The sequence below is a fragment of the Phalangium opilio genome, unplaced genomic scaffold, assembly GCF_054372755.1.
Source record: "Phalangium opilio isolate 3A_F unplaced genomic scaffold, DU_Popi_V2 ptg000024l_1, whole genome shotgun sequence".
In the NCBI taxonomy this organism is placed as follows: domain Eukaryota; kingdom Metazoa; phylum Arthropoda; class Arachnida; order Opiliones; family Phalangiidae; genus Phalangium; species Phalangium opilio.
In genome coordinates this window covers 4,856,141-4,875,518 of record NW_028324155.1, presented here as the reverse complement: position 1 = coordinate 4,875,518, position 19,378 = coordinate 4,856,141, and the positions used below count along the sequence as shown (strand labels likewise).

The window sequence follows — 19,378 nt, the reverse complement described above, 5'->3', positions numbered from 1 at the left end:
ACTAGATATCGCTTCTTGGTACTTCTTTCTATTCAAGCGCAGTTAACCAAATATAGCAAAGTTTAATGTATTTTTTCATGGCGTACAGTAAAATAAAGGCAGTCGTTTCAAACTGACCTTACGATAGTTTAATTTCAAATGGTCTAAAATATTTATAACTAATTCAACCCTTTTAAATTATTTAGCATTTAATTTTAAGTTACAAAAGATAAATAGAGCCAGTCTAAAATTTGCATAACGTCTGTATTTGGTTTGTAGTCCTAATTATACCTAAGCTCCCGTCAAAGACAGCTGCCTCTAGAAGTGCGCAAAACAAAGATGAACGCTTTGTATACAGTTATACAAAGTTATAACTGAAGGTGAGGGGAAAATAAGACGCCAATTTCTTTTAAGTATGTATCTATATATAGGTATATACTTCAAAAATTCGATTACATCCCAGAGGCATTAAGACTCTTTTGAAACTGTTAAAATTAAGTATACGCCTAAAGTTTTGGGAAAAATAAACTTAACGTAACGGGGAGATATCGATTTTCCTAATTAAAAATAAAACTGAAAACAACTTACATCGATGAGCTAAATTTAACCCCTGAAAATATCAACCAGGCATCAACAATTAACTAAGAAGAAGAAAACCTTCGATCGAAAAATATTGAATATTTTACGACATACTTCAATAACGGACTTTACGTGTTTAAGAGGATGAACTCCCACGCCTAACTTAATTTCTTATCCTAATTAAAGTATAATAATTCCATAAGGTAACCATAAAGTAATAATTGGGTATTAGTAACGTTTATTAATTTGTATAATTAAAGCAAAAATGCAACATCAATATAGGTTTTTCGAGTTGTCAGCCTCATCATTGGCTTAGGGACCAATAGCTATTACAACTTGTCTATGACAGCGCTGACATTCGTACTTTTTGTGTCAATATTATAGCAAATGCTAGAATAGGAACTTGACAAGCTGACCCCGAAATTCCATAATCAACGCGATACATTTTAGCCGTTCCCACAGCGTTGCCAGGCTGTTGGTGAGTCAAGAGGATATACTTAGAGAAAGGCTAGCAGTTCAGTTTGAATCAGTACTTGACCATCTTACCTGACAACACTGCATTGAGGTTTAAGCGAAAGAGGGGTATATATAAGCCTATACTTCGACAGAGAATTAGGGTAAAACGTAGGGACGATAATAAAATATTAATGGATTTAATTCAAATCCAGTAAACTATAGGTTGCATTTCTACTTTAAGTACGTCCTTATCTATAACAATCAGAAACAAAGAAAGGGGGGACCAATAACGTGGGCTTCACTAAATACAGATCGATCCGTCTATTTACTCAACAATTATACCTTAATAAAAGCGGAGCGCTTTCAAGTTTTTATACGAGATTACAGGTATAGTACCGATGGATTTACCTCGTAAAAATTAGGATGATAATCCAGGAGAAACGTGGGTTAATCCTTTGCCCAATGACATTGCGAAATTAGTAACCAATTTCCATGGGAATTCAGTATAAAAAAGGCTAATAATACTAAGCTTAATTAATACTTAATTCATTAGAATTGTTGACATATTCAAGTTCAAGGTTAATTTGACATTAAAGATCTGATATTAATATTTCTAATGAATTCTGATTTGTGAACAATTCCCCACTAGAACTAGAAAACCAAAGATCTATGAATGGCAAAATGCTGAAAATTCTACTAAAATTGGGCGTGGACTTTTTTTTAATAATATGGGCGTGGATTATAACCGGAATTAAATTCAGTAAGTGTCAAAGTAACCTAGAACGACAGCGACTTGTATCAGGGTTTTCCATTACACATATTTTGACTTTCTTTTTCCATGAGATAAATCAAATTTAATATAAAACCCCGGCAGACAGGGCGGGTGTAACCGATAATTAGGTGGTGGCGATTGCAATGAGCCAGGTAAAAAACCGAGAGAGATAATAGGTCAAGATTTGCTTCGGGTGAAAAAGAGAAAGTTAAAAACTGTGATTTCCGATGACGATATTGTCACCGGTATTTGTATCATTTTTCTTTTTATTTATACATTTATTTTTTTTCTGTGACAAAAATAACCAAAGGATAGTGTCTAAAAATAGAAATAAAAAAGTGATTGTCTTTTAACCACTTCTCGTATTGCACTCTGTAATCTCTGTTACGTAATAAAAAGCACTTTACTTCGGGGGGTATAAAAGCCTGTATCTTAGTTATAGTTTCTTGACCCCCTTCTCTCCCCCCCCCGAAACATCGCCGAAATGGAACTTACAACGGAATTGTCGTATGGCGAATAAAAAGAAATGACGAAAGATTACGACATTCATTCTATTGATGATATTGCATGGACAAAACAGTATCAACTGTAGCAAAATTATTCAACCTCGAACTTGGGGGGTTTAAAATGCAGTCACGTGGTGCCCGTGGCGTGCTTCAAATAATTTTGAAGTACGTCACAGGTGCCACGTGACACCAAGATCCAAAGACTCCGCATAGAGTGGGACTGGTTTCCTTAGAGTCCTTGTTTTTAGACAGAGTGCAGCTCAAATTCCCCGAAATGGTTGATATTTTTGGGAAATAAAGAGAGTTTAAGCTTTTTTGAACCACGCCTTTTCCTCAGTCACGTGTCTATGACGTATATCAAGTAATTTTTACCTCCCTCCCAATACCTTCTTCACAGTTCCTTTATTGAAATGAGTATTTTAGCAAAATACCTAAATTTCCCCAAAAAGAGAGATAGACATATCTTCAGTTATGACATTATAACCACGAACCTATCGAAATATATATAGATATGACGAAAACTTGGGATCTTACATTCTTTTGTCGGAATAAAAACACCTGAAAAAATAAACACGAGAGCGCGGCGCTGCAACAGTCTTAGCAACGTAGAGAGAGCTTGGAGCTTCATCCCGCGGGGATGACAAGGGATGGATAGTCACAGTGCACCGTGGTGCGGATTTGAAGCGTAAAAGAGAAAGGAGACGAGCGGGATGAGGAATGGAATGGATGATCGCAATATGATTCCGGAAAATATATTTGTATTGGGGGCGGACGACGAAATCTTTCGAGGAAAAATGAAAAGAAACACAAAAAGAAATGATAAAAAAAAAAACATTTCCTTGAAAGCCGAACTTAATCCCCAAGATGAACATATAATGGGAAATAAAATCACGGTGCGCAAAGTGAAGCTAACTTCTTTAAAAATAGAACGAGAAATTCCAATGGGATGCTGCTAGTAAAGAGCGAGAAAATGATAATACAGAGAAAGGCTTCAATGGAAGGTTTATGACTCCGAGACATCTTGTTGAAATAGCACCAGCACGCGCGTTTTAGCGTGGGTTAGTTTTGTTTTAGAAAATTTAAATTTAAAAGAATTAATGTAAATTAAATTAGCATAAATGCGCGTGCGCTAGCTGACCCAAGATCAGACCATTGAAGGCGTTTATTGCCAATTTTTATCCGAGAATTGTACTGACTTATCTAAGAACTATTTCAGTTAGCAAAGATGAGACATAAAATAAATAAAAGGCGTTAATATTTTGTATAGATTTTATCCCTGATTTTGTAATATTTCCAAGATAAGGAAGTCGCATTGGCGCTAGCTATTTAAGTCTAGTATTGTATAGTTCATAGTTGATTAAATCAAAGATAAGACTAGAGATGGGCCGATACCGATATCGGTATCGGTTTAAACTGGTGTCTCTAGATAAGACTACTAACTTCCTCTCGCGTTAGTAAATATTTTAAAATAAGGTTTTGATATTCAAATCAAAATTTTAAGAGATTTTAATAAATTAAGGGGAAAAATCATGAATGTATACGGAAAATGTCTATGACTTCGAGCTAGAGAGAGATATAGTTAACCACCACTCTTTTCATCAGTAGAGCATACTTAATTCCAAGGATTTTATTATAAAATATTAAAAGTCTTACCAAGTATTTATCTTTAAATATAATAATATTTACGAATAAGTAAACGGTATATTTAAAATAGACATAAATTCTTTTGCATAACTAAAATCATACATATTGAAAATTAAACTTGTTTCATCGGTGCAACCGTGCAAGAAAGGAATGGGTTTTCACCGATTTTTGCAAACAGATAAAGTTTTCTAGGATTTGAAAGCTTATAAGAAATACGTCAATAGTGACGTAACAATCGATTCGACGATATCTTTTGCTGGAAAATTATTATTAGGTGCGGATTAATTTATAGCTTTTTTAAGAATCTGTAGGCTAATCCATGCAGGCAAAGATGTTTCACCGGAATTTAGCAATACTAAATAAGGATAGACGGGATCGTAAAACCATCACACACACACACCTTTTATTTGTATTAGCTTTTGCTATGGTCTAGAAAGAATCGCGGAAGAATTTTTTAACATGAAAAGAAATAAAAAAAAAAAACTGGCGAAAAGCTATAAGGTGATTTATCAAGAAACCACGGGCACTGTTAGCCACCTAAATATAAGTGGCAGGTTCGGCCACCTCTAAAGGGCACCCACAGGGCACCACCTCCTCCTTCAAACAATGATAAGGAATAAGGGCCACAGAGAGAAGACCCAAAAAAATCATGGCCAATAAAATACCACACTGAGACAAAAAACACCTTGTTTGTTCCCGGAATATCTGGCCGCCGCTCTCGATACTCTACTATGTCTATACCTTAGTCATGGAGCAAGCATCCTGTAGAGATTCTCAAAGATAAAGTACCCAAGAAGAACATCACCTGGGGGCGTTCAATAATTCTCTTACGGAGCGAGAGCATCTCTCGCCGCGCTATCTTGACCCTTTCCCGTCTGATCCGCCCGATTTATACACCTTTGCAGTCACCCTAACCATCCTCCTTCATCAAAAACCCCTTCCTAAGTTTCGTTTACAAGCCGAAATACGTCACATCATTGACCAAAACGAATCGTTCTTGACCTATACACCAAACATTATCTAGCGATTCTTGAGAATAAACATGAGAGTATATAAGGGTTGTTTCAAAAAAGGGTGAGTAGGACCCAAGTAAAGTGGTTTCTAAAGGCGATTGGAGTCAAAAATGTTCGATGGCATTTTGTCACCCCTAAGCTTAGGGTCACAGTTTGGACATTGCCGCCTCTATTGTACAATAGAGGCGGCAATGGTTTGGAAGCTACAATTGGGACGACCCTTTAAAATTAAGTAAGAAACTGAAGACCATGGTGCTAATTTAATTAAAACACTCCAGTCATAATTTGAAAACGGTGCCCCTTGTGGAAAAATGTTATAGAAATTGCATTTTCGACTCAAAATTGCCCCTGCATGAAACCACTAAACGTCGGTCATACCTGCCTTTATGTAACACCCTGTATTTCAATTGAACTCTTGTAGTCTCTAAGTGTCACTTTATTCTACAACGGAATGTTAGAGCTAACCATATTGTTCCTTGAATATGGATATACATATTTCTTTTTTTTTCTTTTTTTCAATAACCATTTTTAAAGAATCTAAAAAAATCTTCAGTAAAATAAAAAGATGCTTAAATTCAAGATGCTATGATAATTCTTAAGAAAGCAACGTGAATCAAAGGATAGGCTTCTTTCAAAAAATATATATATGTCATTACTAATAGCACCTATTTATAGGTAAAAATAAAACTCATTCTCTTTTTATTGATCATGATGTAATATTTCCTTGTACTTTCATTCGTAGATAAATTAAGTCAGCAAAATTAGCTAACACTCTAAATCGCCATATGGAACACTTCACAACCTATATCGTACGTAGGTTTGACTGAAGTCTACAGTCATAAAAACAATAAATAAAAAAATAAAATCTCAACCCTTAATCTTAGCCTGGGATCAAGAGAAACATCTAAAGTTTCCCGATAAGTGGTGGTCAGTATACCCTTCCTCGGACAATGGACTATAATAGGGGATATGTTTTAAGCTGACCGCTTCATAGTTTGTTTGAGATGATCCCGTCATCAAGTAAGTATCAAGCGACGATGATGCAGGGAGTCTTTTGTTTCCGCCGGACTTAGGTGTTATATTTATAACCCTCGCCTACAATCGGTTGGGGTTTTTCGGGGGTGGAGCGGGTCCCCTTTCTCAAGAAGTATTACGTATTACACGACGATACGAACGTAGAAGGGCGGGCGAGAAAGATTTAAAGGAGGGAAAATGCCGCGTTCTCTCCAAGAGCTAAAACATCCCGCCGGAGTAACAGGTTGTACACTTTTCGGAGGGAGGTTATTCGCTATCCAGGCATCGACGGAGAAACAAGACGACGTAGAAATTTTCTTTACCCAAAAAAGATAACAGTTGACAGTTACGGATTGAACGCGTCTCTCTTTCTTAATAGTTTCCTTACTAATTAATAATTTTGTCGCTTCCAAATTTGAAAATAAAACAAAAAAGTCGCGCCGGTGAAGAAGACAATTGTGACTTTTAACTGCCCGCGACCTCGGAAGAGGGAGTTTTTAATTTTTAAGAGAGAATATAAAGAGAAGAAATTAAAGAGGAGGAAGAAGAGAACGGATGATTATAGCAACGAGTCTCATCCCGACGGGAAAAGACACTAGGATTATTTAGTTTATTTGACACATTTTTTCTTATTTTTATTTTTGTTCCCGAACTTTTTATATTATTTATATAACGTGATGCGGCTTGATCTCAACACCATTTTCGCGGTAAATATTATTTTTATTATTTATTATTTTGGATATGGGTCATTTTAAAATTTTCATTCCTTTCATCGCTTACCCAATTACAATTTTAAAAAGGTCCTAATTCCCATTGAAATATATTTTATTCTATATGGGTTTTTTTTATTCCATTCCAAGATTGTAACGTCAAAATTATGGGATATATATTTTTTTTAAATAAATTTCTTCCTTTAATAAAACGACTCAAACTAAATGTCAAAGAATTAAATTTAATATTAAAATCTAACCTAAGTATGAAGATATTGTTAAAAAAATAAAATAATAAGAGAACCACTTTCTATTACGTAGTGAACTAATTGCCTAATTAATTCACTACGTAACAAAAAATGTTTCATTATTTTTTTTAACAGCAATGAAATCAAATCAAATCTTTTAAAATAACCATATTAAATTAATTAATATAAACGTACCAATTACCAATTAGAATCATTATCATAAATACCATTCAAATAAATTCCAATTATTTTGCAAAATTATACCCCCCCCCCGTTTAAACGTATCGAAAATTGCTACTTTTATCAATGAAAAGATAAACAGTCATTATCGGGAAATGAAAAGTATTCCGTGCTATCTAACACGCTGCAATACGTATAATGTCTTTAAAACTCTGTATTTCCCCCTCTCTGTCCTAGCTTTTGATTGGCCCTCTTTTTGATTTTATCGTATTTCATCATATTCGGGGAATTACGATATAGCCCGAAGCGATAACTTTGACAGACAAGGCGCCCGTATTAGAGACAACAAGGTTAAAATTTATAAGTATATTAAACGTGCTTTTGCACGTAAGCGCTCCTTTATTTTTTAAACATTTACTAAAGAACAGCGCGCATTAACCTAAAAGATTTACCAGGAAACTATACTTCAATAATAAATTATTTATATATGTATAATAAATGATTAGACTATATATACCGAGATACAATTCCTTGTTAATTTTTAATATAAACAGCTAAATTTATAAAGTTCATCATTTTAAGTAATTGTAAACGTACATGGAATTAATAATATTGGGAAATTATGTAATTCATCAGGGTTCATAGTACTTTTGGAAAACCGATTTCCCTGACATATCCAAGTGCAAAGCCAGGAGTTTTTATAACAAAGAGATTGTTTTTTTAGTTGAATGAATCCCTTCAGACAGAGCAAACTACTTACTTAAGCCTGACATTTCCGTGAATTTTACTAAAAATCACAATTTCACTGAATTTAAAAAAGATTATAAATTTCCATGAATTTTCTCTGAATTTTATTAAAAATTATAAATTTCCCTGAAACTTTTACTAAAAATTATAAATTTCCCTGAACCTTTTACTAAAAATTATAAATTTCCCTGAACCTTTTTCTAAAAATTATAAATTTCCCTGAACCTTTTACTAAAAATTATAAATTTCCCTGAACCTTTTACTAAAAATTATAAATTTCCCTGAACCTTTTACTAAAAATTATAAATTTCCCTGAACCTTTTACTAAAAATTATAAATTTCCCTGAACCTTTTACTAAAAATTATAAATTTCCCTGAACCTTTTACTAAAAATTATAAATTTCCCTGAACCTTTTACTAAAAATTATAAATTTCCCTGAACCTTTTACTAAAAATTATAAATTTCCCTGAACCTTTTACTAAAAATTATAAATTTCCCTGAATTTAAAAAAAAATTATAAATGTTCCTGTCAACAATTTATTTCCCTGACATTTCCATGAATTCCAGGTTAGTACGAACCCTGTTCATGAATATAGGCAGCGAACACTATATAGACACGGTTATTATTGACGAAACGGAGACTATCATTAAATTATACTAACAACTTTAAAAAATTTAATTTATAAAGTTAATTGAAACATTTGACAAACATTAATTACGAAGGTACAAAAGGTGCGCTAAAGAGATTATTTTGATAAAATAAAAATGCGAGAGCAAAATTAGTGTTTTCCCACGCGTATGAAATTTATATTCTCTGACAAACTTTCTGTTTTGATATAAATAATTCAAACCATTCAAATTATTCATTCGAAATAACAGAAATGAGGTAAGTGTATATATTTATATGTTAAACCGTGTATTCAGGCAAAGCCAGCGGATAAAAGAAAGGGGGATGGGAGTATGAGGAAGCCACTGTTACAAAACAAGAGAGTTGTTGGTGGAAACCTATTTTCTAAATATATAACACAACTGGCAAGAACGTCTTAAAGAATTTTTAAATTCTAAAATTTTCTTTCTAAAAATAGATCTATCTTACTCCCACGCGAAACGTTATAGTAAAAATGTCGAATTAACCTTCCTGCATGGAGCATTCGAGAAAAGTTTCGGAAAAGAAGTAATTCTTCCCTCATTCTCCTTCTCCTTCCTCTAAGGAGTAAAGATTGCAATGAGAGAAAGAGAGGGAACAGGGAGAGAGAGAGAGAGATTGAGAAAACGTAAGAATTTCTTAAACGGGTTACCCCCTTTCATTCATAGAAAGGAAAACGCTCCAACCGTAGAAAAAAAAACCACTATAGGAGGAGAAAAGCTAAATTCATTTGCGAGCAATTTTCTTAATACTCTTTTAGGACTTTTTAAAATCCCTTAAAGAAAGGTTGATAACTTACTCAACTTTCATACAGTGTGATATAAAAAGGGAGTTGGTTTTACAGGCGATTTTAAATCGAAAATGTATAATTTCACCACAAGGATCACCGTTTCATTTCAGGACAACCCTGTATAGCCCTATATTACCGGAAGCGTTTTTATTAAGAAATGGGAATACCAACCCTCTTAACCTTCTAATTAAACTATCCCAAAAGGTACAAAATCTCCAAAATTCATATTCATTTCTTTCCGGATATACTAATATGTTTAAGTACTTTGAATCAATGAAGATAAAGGTTATAAAAGGGTTAATTTTCGACACTCCATCCCGTAACGTCTCTCAATCTTTCGATTAATTTAAACAGACTTCTATTTATCACACTAAGGGCTCCCTATCAAGGGACCCTTCACTCTGGAAGCCCCCCCCCTTTCGTTAATTAAAACAACGAAGGTGTTGAGGCGAAGGGGTTAAATATAGCGAGCAACTTTATTAGTTAGGAAATTTTCTCACGTGGTCGGTCACACGCTCCCACAGCGCGTGATATTCCCGCTATATACATGCATACTCCCAATGGGACCCATGTACCGCTAATTTTGCAAATTAAACACTCCCGAGGCGACCTAAAACGCCGGTTGACCTTCAGGGTTACGAAACGGAGTTGATCTTAAAGGTTACAATACGACTAGAAATATGACAAAGATATTTTTAGGAACTATAAAACTAATTCTCTAGAGCCTAAATTCGCGTCTAATTTTGTACAATTTCAATCAAGAGTGGTGACGTCAGTTAGGTTAATGAAACAAAGAATCATTAAGAAGAAATTCAAAGTTTCACGCGTATGTCTGAGATATACTGCTAGTTTCCAGCCTTTCTAGGGTAAATTTTCATAACGGATAGAAGGCCTTCACGTGAATAAATGCCAATGTTATTTAGGGTTAAACTATTTCTTTTGAAGTACAAGGTAGTAAGTATCCCACTGAATTGAACTAAACTGAACTAATTTCTCGATTGAAATCGAAAGATAACAAACTTAAAATAGAGAAAGAGCAGTAATAGAGCACGCTATGGGAGAAGCCGCTCTCCAGGGGGAAAACTTGCAAAAAAATACACATTTTATTAAGTCTAATTCTTTTCTTCCGATTGCTTACAAATTAAGGAGGATGCAATACAGTAATTGAAAGTAAAAGCCCAAGCGGTTTAGGATTGCGTAGTTTTTTTCTGCGTGTATCTCGGGATAAGAGGAAGAAAGAGAAAGAGAGAGAGTGTGTATTTGTCCAGGAGATGTTGTAAACAATTTCTGAAGGAGTATTTCAAACACGACGCGCGGTACGTTAGCTCTTGAGATGCTGTTCCGTCTCTTACATTAGAGATATGTGTACGGTAAATAGGTCTGCACCCCCGTAAAACAAACTGCCAGTAGTCTTAACTTCACCAATCCCTTGCCATGCAAGCACTTCTCCCAACCCTGGCCCTGGTTCGTCTTCCATCAAAGCGTAAGTAAGAAGATGGAAGAAGGCGCGCGTGTGCTTTGGTCTTTCATTCCACACTAGCTAAGGGCCCCCCTGCAACATACCAAGCACCCATAATCATTAGTCGATAATTTAAAGTAAATGAGATTAACCGTGCACGTATTGATAATTGCGGTAATATAATTAAAGATAAATCTGAATTCTCTGTGTACTACTACTTCTTTTTAACGGAAATAGTTAATTTAAGCTAATTAGAAAAAGGTTTTGGGTTAATTAGATCATGATTGAATAGCCTTTAAATACGAACGTCCCTTTCTATGTAGAAATTCGTTGAATTTCTTATTTAATTCCCGCTCGGCAAATATATCAACTAAATAAACTGAAATACTCGTGCCAAAGTCCTTAATTCAAAATAATCGATTGGCTTTTTTCTTTCTTTTCTTAAATTACTTCCAAATAATTCTTGCTAAAAATAAGATTCGAGTTATATTAGGGTTAAACACAGAATTGCGGGTTTTTATTCAACATTTTTACGCGGAAATCTTCATATTTGTAAAGTTTAACATGGGAATTTAGAATTAAAGGGGGCCCCCTGAAATAATACCGGTAATACCTTTTCCCCAAACTATTTTCATTCCAATACGAAATATTATTGTGTATCCTTACACGCCTAAGTTTGACTTCAGTGTAAACTATTAGACGGCTTATTCATAAACCAAATATAATAATAATAATATGTTTAAGTTTTGTAGGAACTCACGCTGATTTCTCACTACCCTGACGAAACCGACATTAAATTCTTTTTTAACTTTCCCTTATTTTAAAAATTGCTTATTATCCAGGAGCCCATACAGGTCGTTTGTATTTTAGACTAAAAATTCCGGGGGTTTTTTGGGGTCTACGTCACAAAGTTTATAATAATTCAGTTATTGTTTAAAAAATTGGAGGTAATAAAGGATAAGCCTAAAGTCTTCCTTATTTTATACACTTCCCCCCAAATTCCTTTCATTACATCCAATTATTTAGAGATAGAGAGCAGACGAGAGGGGAATTTTTTGTTTTATCATTTAAAAACATTTTTATCGCCGTAAGGCAAATTACTATCATAAACTTCCTAAACGCACGAGGGGTTATTAGTGTTTACAATAAGAAGATGACGGTGTGGAATGATCTACCAAGAAATTCTTTGGGTTTTAGCCGCGACAAGATAAAGATTAAATGAGATATTTCCGAGTTAAGATAAAAAGTGTCTGTCATTTTGACTGCGTGCCACAATTTAGTATAAATTAGGTAATTTATTAACCCGTAGTAACGCAAAAATTTAAACTAAATTAAGTAAAAAATAAATAGAAATCTGTCAACTATAACACACTCCTAGTGTTAAGCTTCACTGTGGAAGCGTGGAGGAATTAAGATGCTCATATCTCAACATCTAATTAATCTGTTGTGACAACATAAATCTAGATATGATTTCCTTTTTTGGTAATCATATCATACATCTTATCAAATATTACGAATGAAAGTATATTTCTACCCAATGTGGTACACTAATTCATTGATTATAGCATGGGTGCCCCCGTATAGTCTAAAGCTAGGTAAGGGTGGTTACGATCCCCCCAAAAAATCCCTTCAATTGGGGGCAGTAGGGTCCTGGAAGCGGGGCCACCCAGAAATTCCAACAGAGGCTAAATAAAAAACGGCAAATGTATAAACAATTTTGTATCGTGTACTAAGAATGTTTGTTTTCGGTATCTCGCCAGCGTGGAACTCAGCGAGAATAAGGAGATCATTCAGGGGATAGTGTATATAAGCCGCAGTTACACCAAGCAGTTCTCGTTACTATCTAGAGAGTTATAAGAATGTTCGAGGGCGGGTGGCCCCCAAAAAATATTCAGGAAGAGTTAGCGCAGTTTCGGTTTATAAATAGAAAAGAAATAAATTGCGTAAAATATCTCCGATCATACCAAATGTCTGAGTCAATACAGACTGCTATTATCTAAACACGAGAGTTCATTAGATCTTTTTAAACGCTTCGATTTCGTCACATTCTAAGATGACTCTACCCTATCTTTCACTTCGTATCCATCCACTGACACTCGCTAAGAGAAAAGGAGAGAGAGGGATGGGTCTTCCACGCATCTGCGAAAGGAATGCCATAATATTCGAGGCTAAATGCTTAATACACTCGAAGGTCATAGATGATTCACAATATTTCGTTGCATCTGGACTTTAAAATACGTGTAAAGATTTGGTCAAATTCTTCATTATTCTAGAGGGACTGATCACTCTCAGATTTGCAGTTGACCGATTACGGGTAAATTTAAGCAAGGAAAATCCAGCGAGGGAAGTTTCGCAAAACGTATAGCAGGCCACGATTAACTGCGCATATGCGGAATGATCGGACATCAACACGTCATTGCAAATTGCGCCCTAGCACATTGGCTCCGACGACGGAGGATTTTTGGGCGACTTTAGTTATAACCTTACACCAAATCAAACTTCCCTCGTTTGACCCTCCTTGAATTCAGGTTTATGTCCAAGTGAAGGGATTTTAAAGACGACGCGTAATCCGTTCAATACAGTCCAAGGTACGTTAAGTGACTGACCCCTCGGTAACTGCCCTGATTTGCCTATTCTATATGAAACTTCGCGAATGAACTATCTCATTTATCCTTGCCAAAAATTCTTGGCCTAAAATTTACAATTAGGATCGTCGTAGGCGGACTAAAAGATATCGCTAAGGGATTATATAACACAGGCACCCTCTGGGTAATATACTTCCTGTTAAAAATACCGTATTGTATCAAGGTGCACGGCTCTTTCTTCGTGGAAAAGTAAACTTAATCGATAGGTAGCCCAAAGTTCCAATATTTGAACTATAACAGCTAGGCTTTTCCCTTTACCTAGAAAATTTACCTTTAAAACGTTTTTTTTTTTTTGACAAAATATTTAAATATTTTTCAATATTTTTGAAATTAACCATGCGTAAATTGTGTATTGATATGTATATTACAGTGCGGGTGGAAAATTTTAGAAGTAACGTGAAATATTATTGGTTTAATTTGACAAATTCTTGGTAATACAGTTATAATATAAAATATCTCGGATTAAGTTCGGTAAAACGCATTTTCTGGAATGATATTTTTATTTTAGTAGGTCAAGTGCACGCGCTAGTTTGTGAACTATGGTGGAAGAGAATTAAGAATAAAGGCGCGGCCACAGAGAATGCGTGAGAACAGCGGTCGAGAAAGTATTCTTTATTTTTTTTTTTATTTTTTTTGGATAAGACTAAAAAATGATCATTGCATAGTGATGGTGGTATATAAAAAAATGTTATGGGTCTTCACTGCCAGGCCAGTCTCAAACAAAACATCTTTTGAAGGTCTTTTATACTTTTAATACAAACTCCCCTATAAGGTACCTCCGCGAAAACATTTTTTGATTAAAGCTAAAAGAAAGCAACGTTTAAGTTTTGGAATTCAAATTAAGAGAAAACGGAAAAATCCTTGTGGAATATTTCTTCAATTCAACTTGTCAGTCGTTGTTAGCAATTTAATTTGTCTTAATTTAAGTTTAAATTTTATTTAAAATTAATGCGCCAATGGTTACTCTAAAAAAATTGGAACATATTCCTCTGATTTGTGTGGGATTGTGTTTGAGAGATAGCAGATTTTTTTAATTTTTTGTTTCGAATAATATTTATTTGGTGCATGGCATATATCTTTCACGCATTCTTCTGTGCCAATTTTTACTTTTCAGTATGATTTTGAATTTTTATACGAATTTATACTTCTCATAGAGCATCATGAGGCCTAAATGGGTATTAAGAGGTAGCGAGACCGTACCGCTCCTAAAAAACAAAACTCTCGACAAAAAAAAACTTTATAAAAAGAAAGAAAAAACATTGTAGATATGATTTTTATAAACGTATAAAAGCGAGAGATATTAAGAAACAACGCCTTAAATTTCATCCATAATCCTTCGCCTTTATACTTCAATTTATACCGCGCCACTAAAAATATACATTTTAGTGTTTACATAAACCTTAAATTTAAAAAATGTATTTTTCTGATAAAAACTGTAAAAAAATTGGCGCCAAATTTTGGTCTCTCCCTCAAGAAATCAAATCAATCGACGATATTAAGAGGGTTGTTTGAAGATTTAGACAGAAAAAACATTCGACCTTTTCCCCCTCCTCCACCCCCATTCGGGGTTAACCCGAGATAATAAGGGGTTTTCTTAAGGATCGAACCCAAACCAACATTCAAATTCAGACACTCGGAGTTTGCGTTGACTGATGTCTATCCTTAGGTAATTTATCACTAAGACATAGCGTCGCTTCTTACGATTACTCTTGACTACAGGGTTCAACTGTAACCCCCGCAGACGTTTTCCAAGGTTTCCAAATATTGGGGGAGATAGTAGTAATACGCGTGGTAGGGTGCGAAGATAAGAGTATAAAAACTTAATGTCATTACGGGGCACTGGGCTCGCGACGACTTAAAAGTCGTTAGCCACTAAACAGAGGTCGAAAGGTGTCGAAAGATTCGTCTGGGACGTGAGGGAGTAAAGAGAGAGAGAGAGAGAGAGAATCATGGGGGCCCCTTTACGCGGTCTTCCGAGGAACACCCCTAAAGGGGCCCGGTCTTTCTCTCTTGGCTCGCCAGAAGTCAGCGAGAGAAATCAGTGGAAAAAAATAATAGAGGACTCTTTGTAAAGACGCGAATTCTTGGGCGCATTTTCTAGGGGCTTTCGACAAATTCATTCTTTATCGGCGCGTTCCGTCGGGGGAATTGTACAATGTTTACCTTACGGGATGCGGGCCAGGCAGCGAGGCGGGAGACGAATTTCTTGGCGCCGCGGACAAGACTACATCGCGAGCGCGCGGCTTAACTCTCCTCCGAAGAAGAGGCAAGAGTCATTCCCAAAACGCGCTTCCTCTCTCTAAATCAGCTAACTTTTGAGTTACTATCTTCCGAGCGGGGGTAGATTCGACGTTACCAGGCCATCCCGAGGTGCGCCCTCCAACTAAATACGGCCCCCCATTAATATTTAACCCGCGAAAGAGAAAAAAAAAGAGAGAAAGAAAACGACAAGCATCCCTGGTATTAGTCACCCCTAACTACTCTTTAAACGAGAGGTCCACTAAAGATATACCATCTCGATCATCCCTTGACATTCCGTGAATGAAACCCTATTTAGGTACGGAAGGATTTTTTCCTTCCGTTCCACTAGGATAAATATTATCCTCCTCTTCCTATAGATCTTCCTACATTCTTTCTCTTTTTCACGAGAGCATCGCGTCTTCTCCTGGATGTTAGGCTAACGTACAATACGTCCCTCGCTCGGTCAGGGTTTAATTTCGTTCATGGTTAAATGGGCAGCTCCAAATCAAGTAAACATGGTTCAATAGTTCTTATAAACAAAGGTCCTGATCTCCAGGAGGTTTTAAATAGAGTACAACCTTTGTCGCTTCGGAGGTTATGGTACAACAGCCAATAATGTCAATGATCAAAATCCAGGAACTTATGGCCTTAACCGATGGTCAAAATACAAAACCTATAGTTCCTCTATATAACCTTGTTTTTCCCAGAAATATATATATATTTATACCTTTGGGAATTGTAGATCGTAGTAAAAAGTATACTTAGGAAGGCGCTACCGTGACGGTCCCCACCCCCATCACCTCAGGGTATTCTGACCCCTAGTGTATACAGTTTCTGGAAATATAGCGTAAAGACTGCATCCTCAAAGAGAGTTGTCGATGAAAGAGTTAATGTAATCCTTTTTTCCGGATCGAAAACGTACTAGATGATGGATCTTATCGGTTTGGGATCAAAGTGAAGTGGAAGAAAGAGAGTAGGGAAAGAGCACCTCATCTTTCGCGATCTTAAAGAGGAGAGAGAGAGTCTTTAAGAGGATAAAAATGATCGGGAGAGACTGAATGAGAACGCCGGCGTTCCAACCCCCTTCCTCCCCGGAAAGGGAAAATAAAAAGGAGTTTGGCATCTTTTTCTACAATTTCTCTTTTTGTTTGGCGCGAAACCGATTAGCGTTGCCGCGCTTGTCGTTCCGAAGTAAACAGTCTCCCGGGAAGCAAATAAATTGTAAAATGCGAACTCGATATTATTATTATTATTGATATTTCAAACTACAGCCACCCACTATATTTCTTTGATAAGTGTGTGATCCTTCACGTTTGCGCAAATTATCTTACGAACTACGTAATCTTCGATGATGGCGTTTATCTATAAAGATTTCGCCATGGTTCAATTTTAACGATAGTTCAGCTCCATGGGTATTAAACTCGGGTTTTTTTTTCGTGTAAACTTCGACAAAACCATACCCGAAATTTTGCGACATGAAATTTTATCCGCCCTCGCATTATTAAGAAAATGGCGCAAAAAAGCGTGAAATTAAAACCCATAACGCGAGAATATTTATACGGAATTTATTTTAATTAGCTTCGTCTTTCGAAAACAAAACGAATTAAGGTTGTTTAATCAAAATTCCCTCGATGGTAGAATAAGCCCAAGATTAAAAACATTTTCCTATGTAGTAAAACAATAGCCAAAAGAGGGAGGTGGAGGTGGTGGTGGTGAATAGTGTGACCTTAAATACCCAGAACGTTTTACAAACGGGGAATGACCGCGGGCTATTTTGGAAAAGACAATCGGGATGTAGCGGGATGGGGTTAGTCCGACACGCTAATTTCCCTAAATAGCTCCCGGAACCGAAAGAGATGAGACTGGTTTAAATTACGAAAACGCCTTCAAAAGATAAAAGCCGCGTTGATTGTTCGCACCCCCTAACCTCGACGCGTTACCATAGAGAAGAATGGCCAAGATCTCCCTAAATTTAGACCCTCATAAAAGTAAATTAGTGGCTAAGAGTAGTCAGGGCGTGGGTGTTCTCTAAACAATCAAGGCGCACTTAATATACTGTTGAGTTGCTCCTTGTTTTTCCTACGGTTCTCTGGACAATCAGAGTTTGCTTCGAATACCCTTTTATTTAAGGGAAAGATGCATTAGGTATCATAACGATCGATTCACCTTCGTGGAGTATTACGAGTGGTACATTATTTTTCTTAGGGGTCTTAAGCTACCTCTTCATTAAATAAATTCACTACACTATAACACCCCCTAATGGGTTTGGCCCCACGCGCTTACGAGATTACTGGCAACTACAATAACCTCATGATCATCTTATCGGGAAACTCATTAAAGTCTCACGATTTTCATTGACTTGCTTGTTTGACCTATGAGTTTTACCGCCATTTTTCAATGAAGCCAAGGCTTTCTTATATGGTCCGTTATACGCATTCAAAAATAAATTAAATGATTTCTTACTTTCATTTCAGCTGATTTCCTTGATTATGTGCGTCTCCTCAAACAGAAACCTCAAGCAAGGGTCAAGAAGATACCGTCAATACAGGTAATTGTCCATTTTATTCCCCGATTCAATTCGACTGTCACTGTGCAGGTTCACTTTTGTCACGTCACACGTAGCGACAGCGAGAACCAAGAGTACTAAATAATAGGGTTACGCAGAGCACGGTCGCCTATATAATATATATAAGCTGTAAGATTATAAATTTCTTATTTTGGCTTTTCAGAGATTGGACGTGGGATTCGTCATTGAAAAAACGAGACAATCATAATCAGCGCTTGAAAATGGGACCTTCTTCAACAATGGGTTTAGTGAGCGAATGCTGCCGGTCAGTCGTGGAGGTCATACAACCCAAGGGTGGCGTGTCCACTACGGGGCGTATCTTGGACCTCTACCGGGACAATAACTCGACGCAAAGCTTCTACCAGACGTCGTGCGCCAAGGACGTCAAGGGGAAACCTTGCAGATACATCAGCAAGCTGCACCAATCCAAATGCGTCCAACGCTACTCCTACACGTACGCGTTGGTCAGGGATTACGAATCCCAAGGACCACCTAGAATGGATTACATTCGAATCCGAAGCGGTTGTTATTGCGAAGTCAGACCCCACAGCCGGCAAAAAATGAAATTTCTCCCCTCCTCTCCTTTAAATTAATTTATCGTGTTATTTTTAATAACAAAATAAAAATCCGCCACTTTGATCAATGGGAAAGAAATTTCCCGCCATTCCCCATAATTTTATTTATGAACATTTTTAAAACTTCACAAAATCGTTTCGCGAAAAGAAAATGTAAAAGATATATATTATTTTAAACTATTTTTTAATTAAACTATGTTTTTAAACTCAAATTTTCGCGATTTTAAATATTATATATATATATATACTTGTATGAAAAACTTGATTTTAAGCGTGTATGGCCTATAATCGCGCTCAAATTTCGCACCTACTTAGGCCTACTCTTTAATTACATTCACTTGTTTCTTTCGTAGTTTGATTTAATTGTATTATCTCAGGTATTTAATTATGGAGAAAAGAAAAAAAACAAATTTTAAAGAAAATCTAACAGTCTTTCTGATGTTTGAGTAATAAAAAAAGGCCTAAAACACTAGATAAAATTTGTGATGTTGATATTTTTTAAAAACCACATTCCACAAAATATTACGATTGTCAAACACTAAATATGCGTGTAAATAATGTTTGATTTTTCTCGAAATATATGTTATTTCAATCAAATGACTTTGCA

At 35.8% G+C, this 19,378-nt stretch overlaps 1 protein-coding gene across 1 annotated transcript; it reads left to right on the top strand.

Annotated features, from left to right (window-relative positions):
- Positions 1–5,851: 5,851 nt before the first annotated feature.
- Positions 5,852–19,372, top strand: LOC149692325 (uncharacterized). The gene is made up of 3 exons (XM_089868052.1): positions 5,852–6,670; positions 18,105–18,178; positions 18,360–19,372. The coding sequence occupies exons 1-3, from the start codon at positions 6,641–6,643 to the stop codon at positions 18,787–18,789; spliced, it is 534 nt and encodes a 177-aa protein (XP_089724178.1). The 5' UTR covers positions 5,852–6,640; the 3' UTR covers positions 18,790–19,372.
- Positions 19,373–19,378: the final 6 nt, after the last annotated feature.

Coding starts and splice junctions, on each gene's coding strand:
- LOC149692325 (XM_089868052.1), top strand. CDS start 6,641: ATGCGGCTTGATCTCAACACCATTTTCGCG. Junction 6,671..18,104: donor ATCTCAACACCATTTTCGCG/GTAAATATTATT, acceptor CTTTCATTTCAG/CTGATTTCCTTGATTATGTG. Junction 18,179..18,359: donor AGAAGATACCGTCAATACAG/GTAATTGTCCAT, acceptor TTGGCTTTTCAG/AGATTGGACGTGGGATTCGT.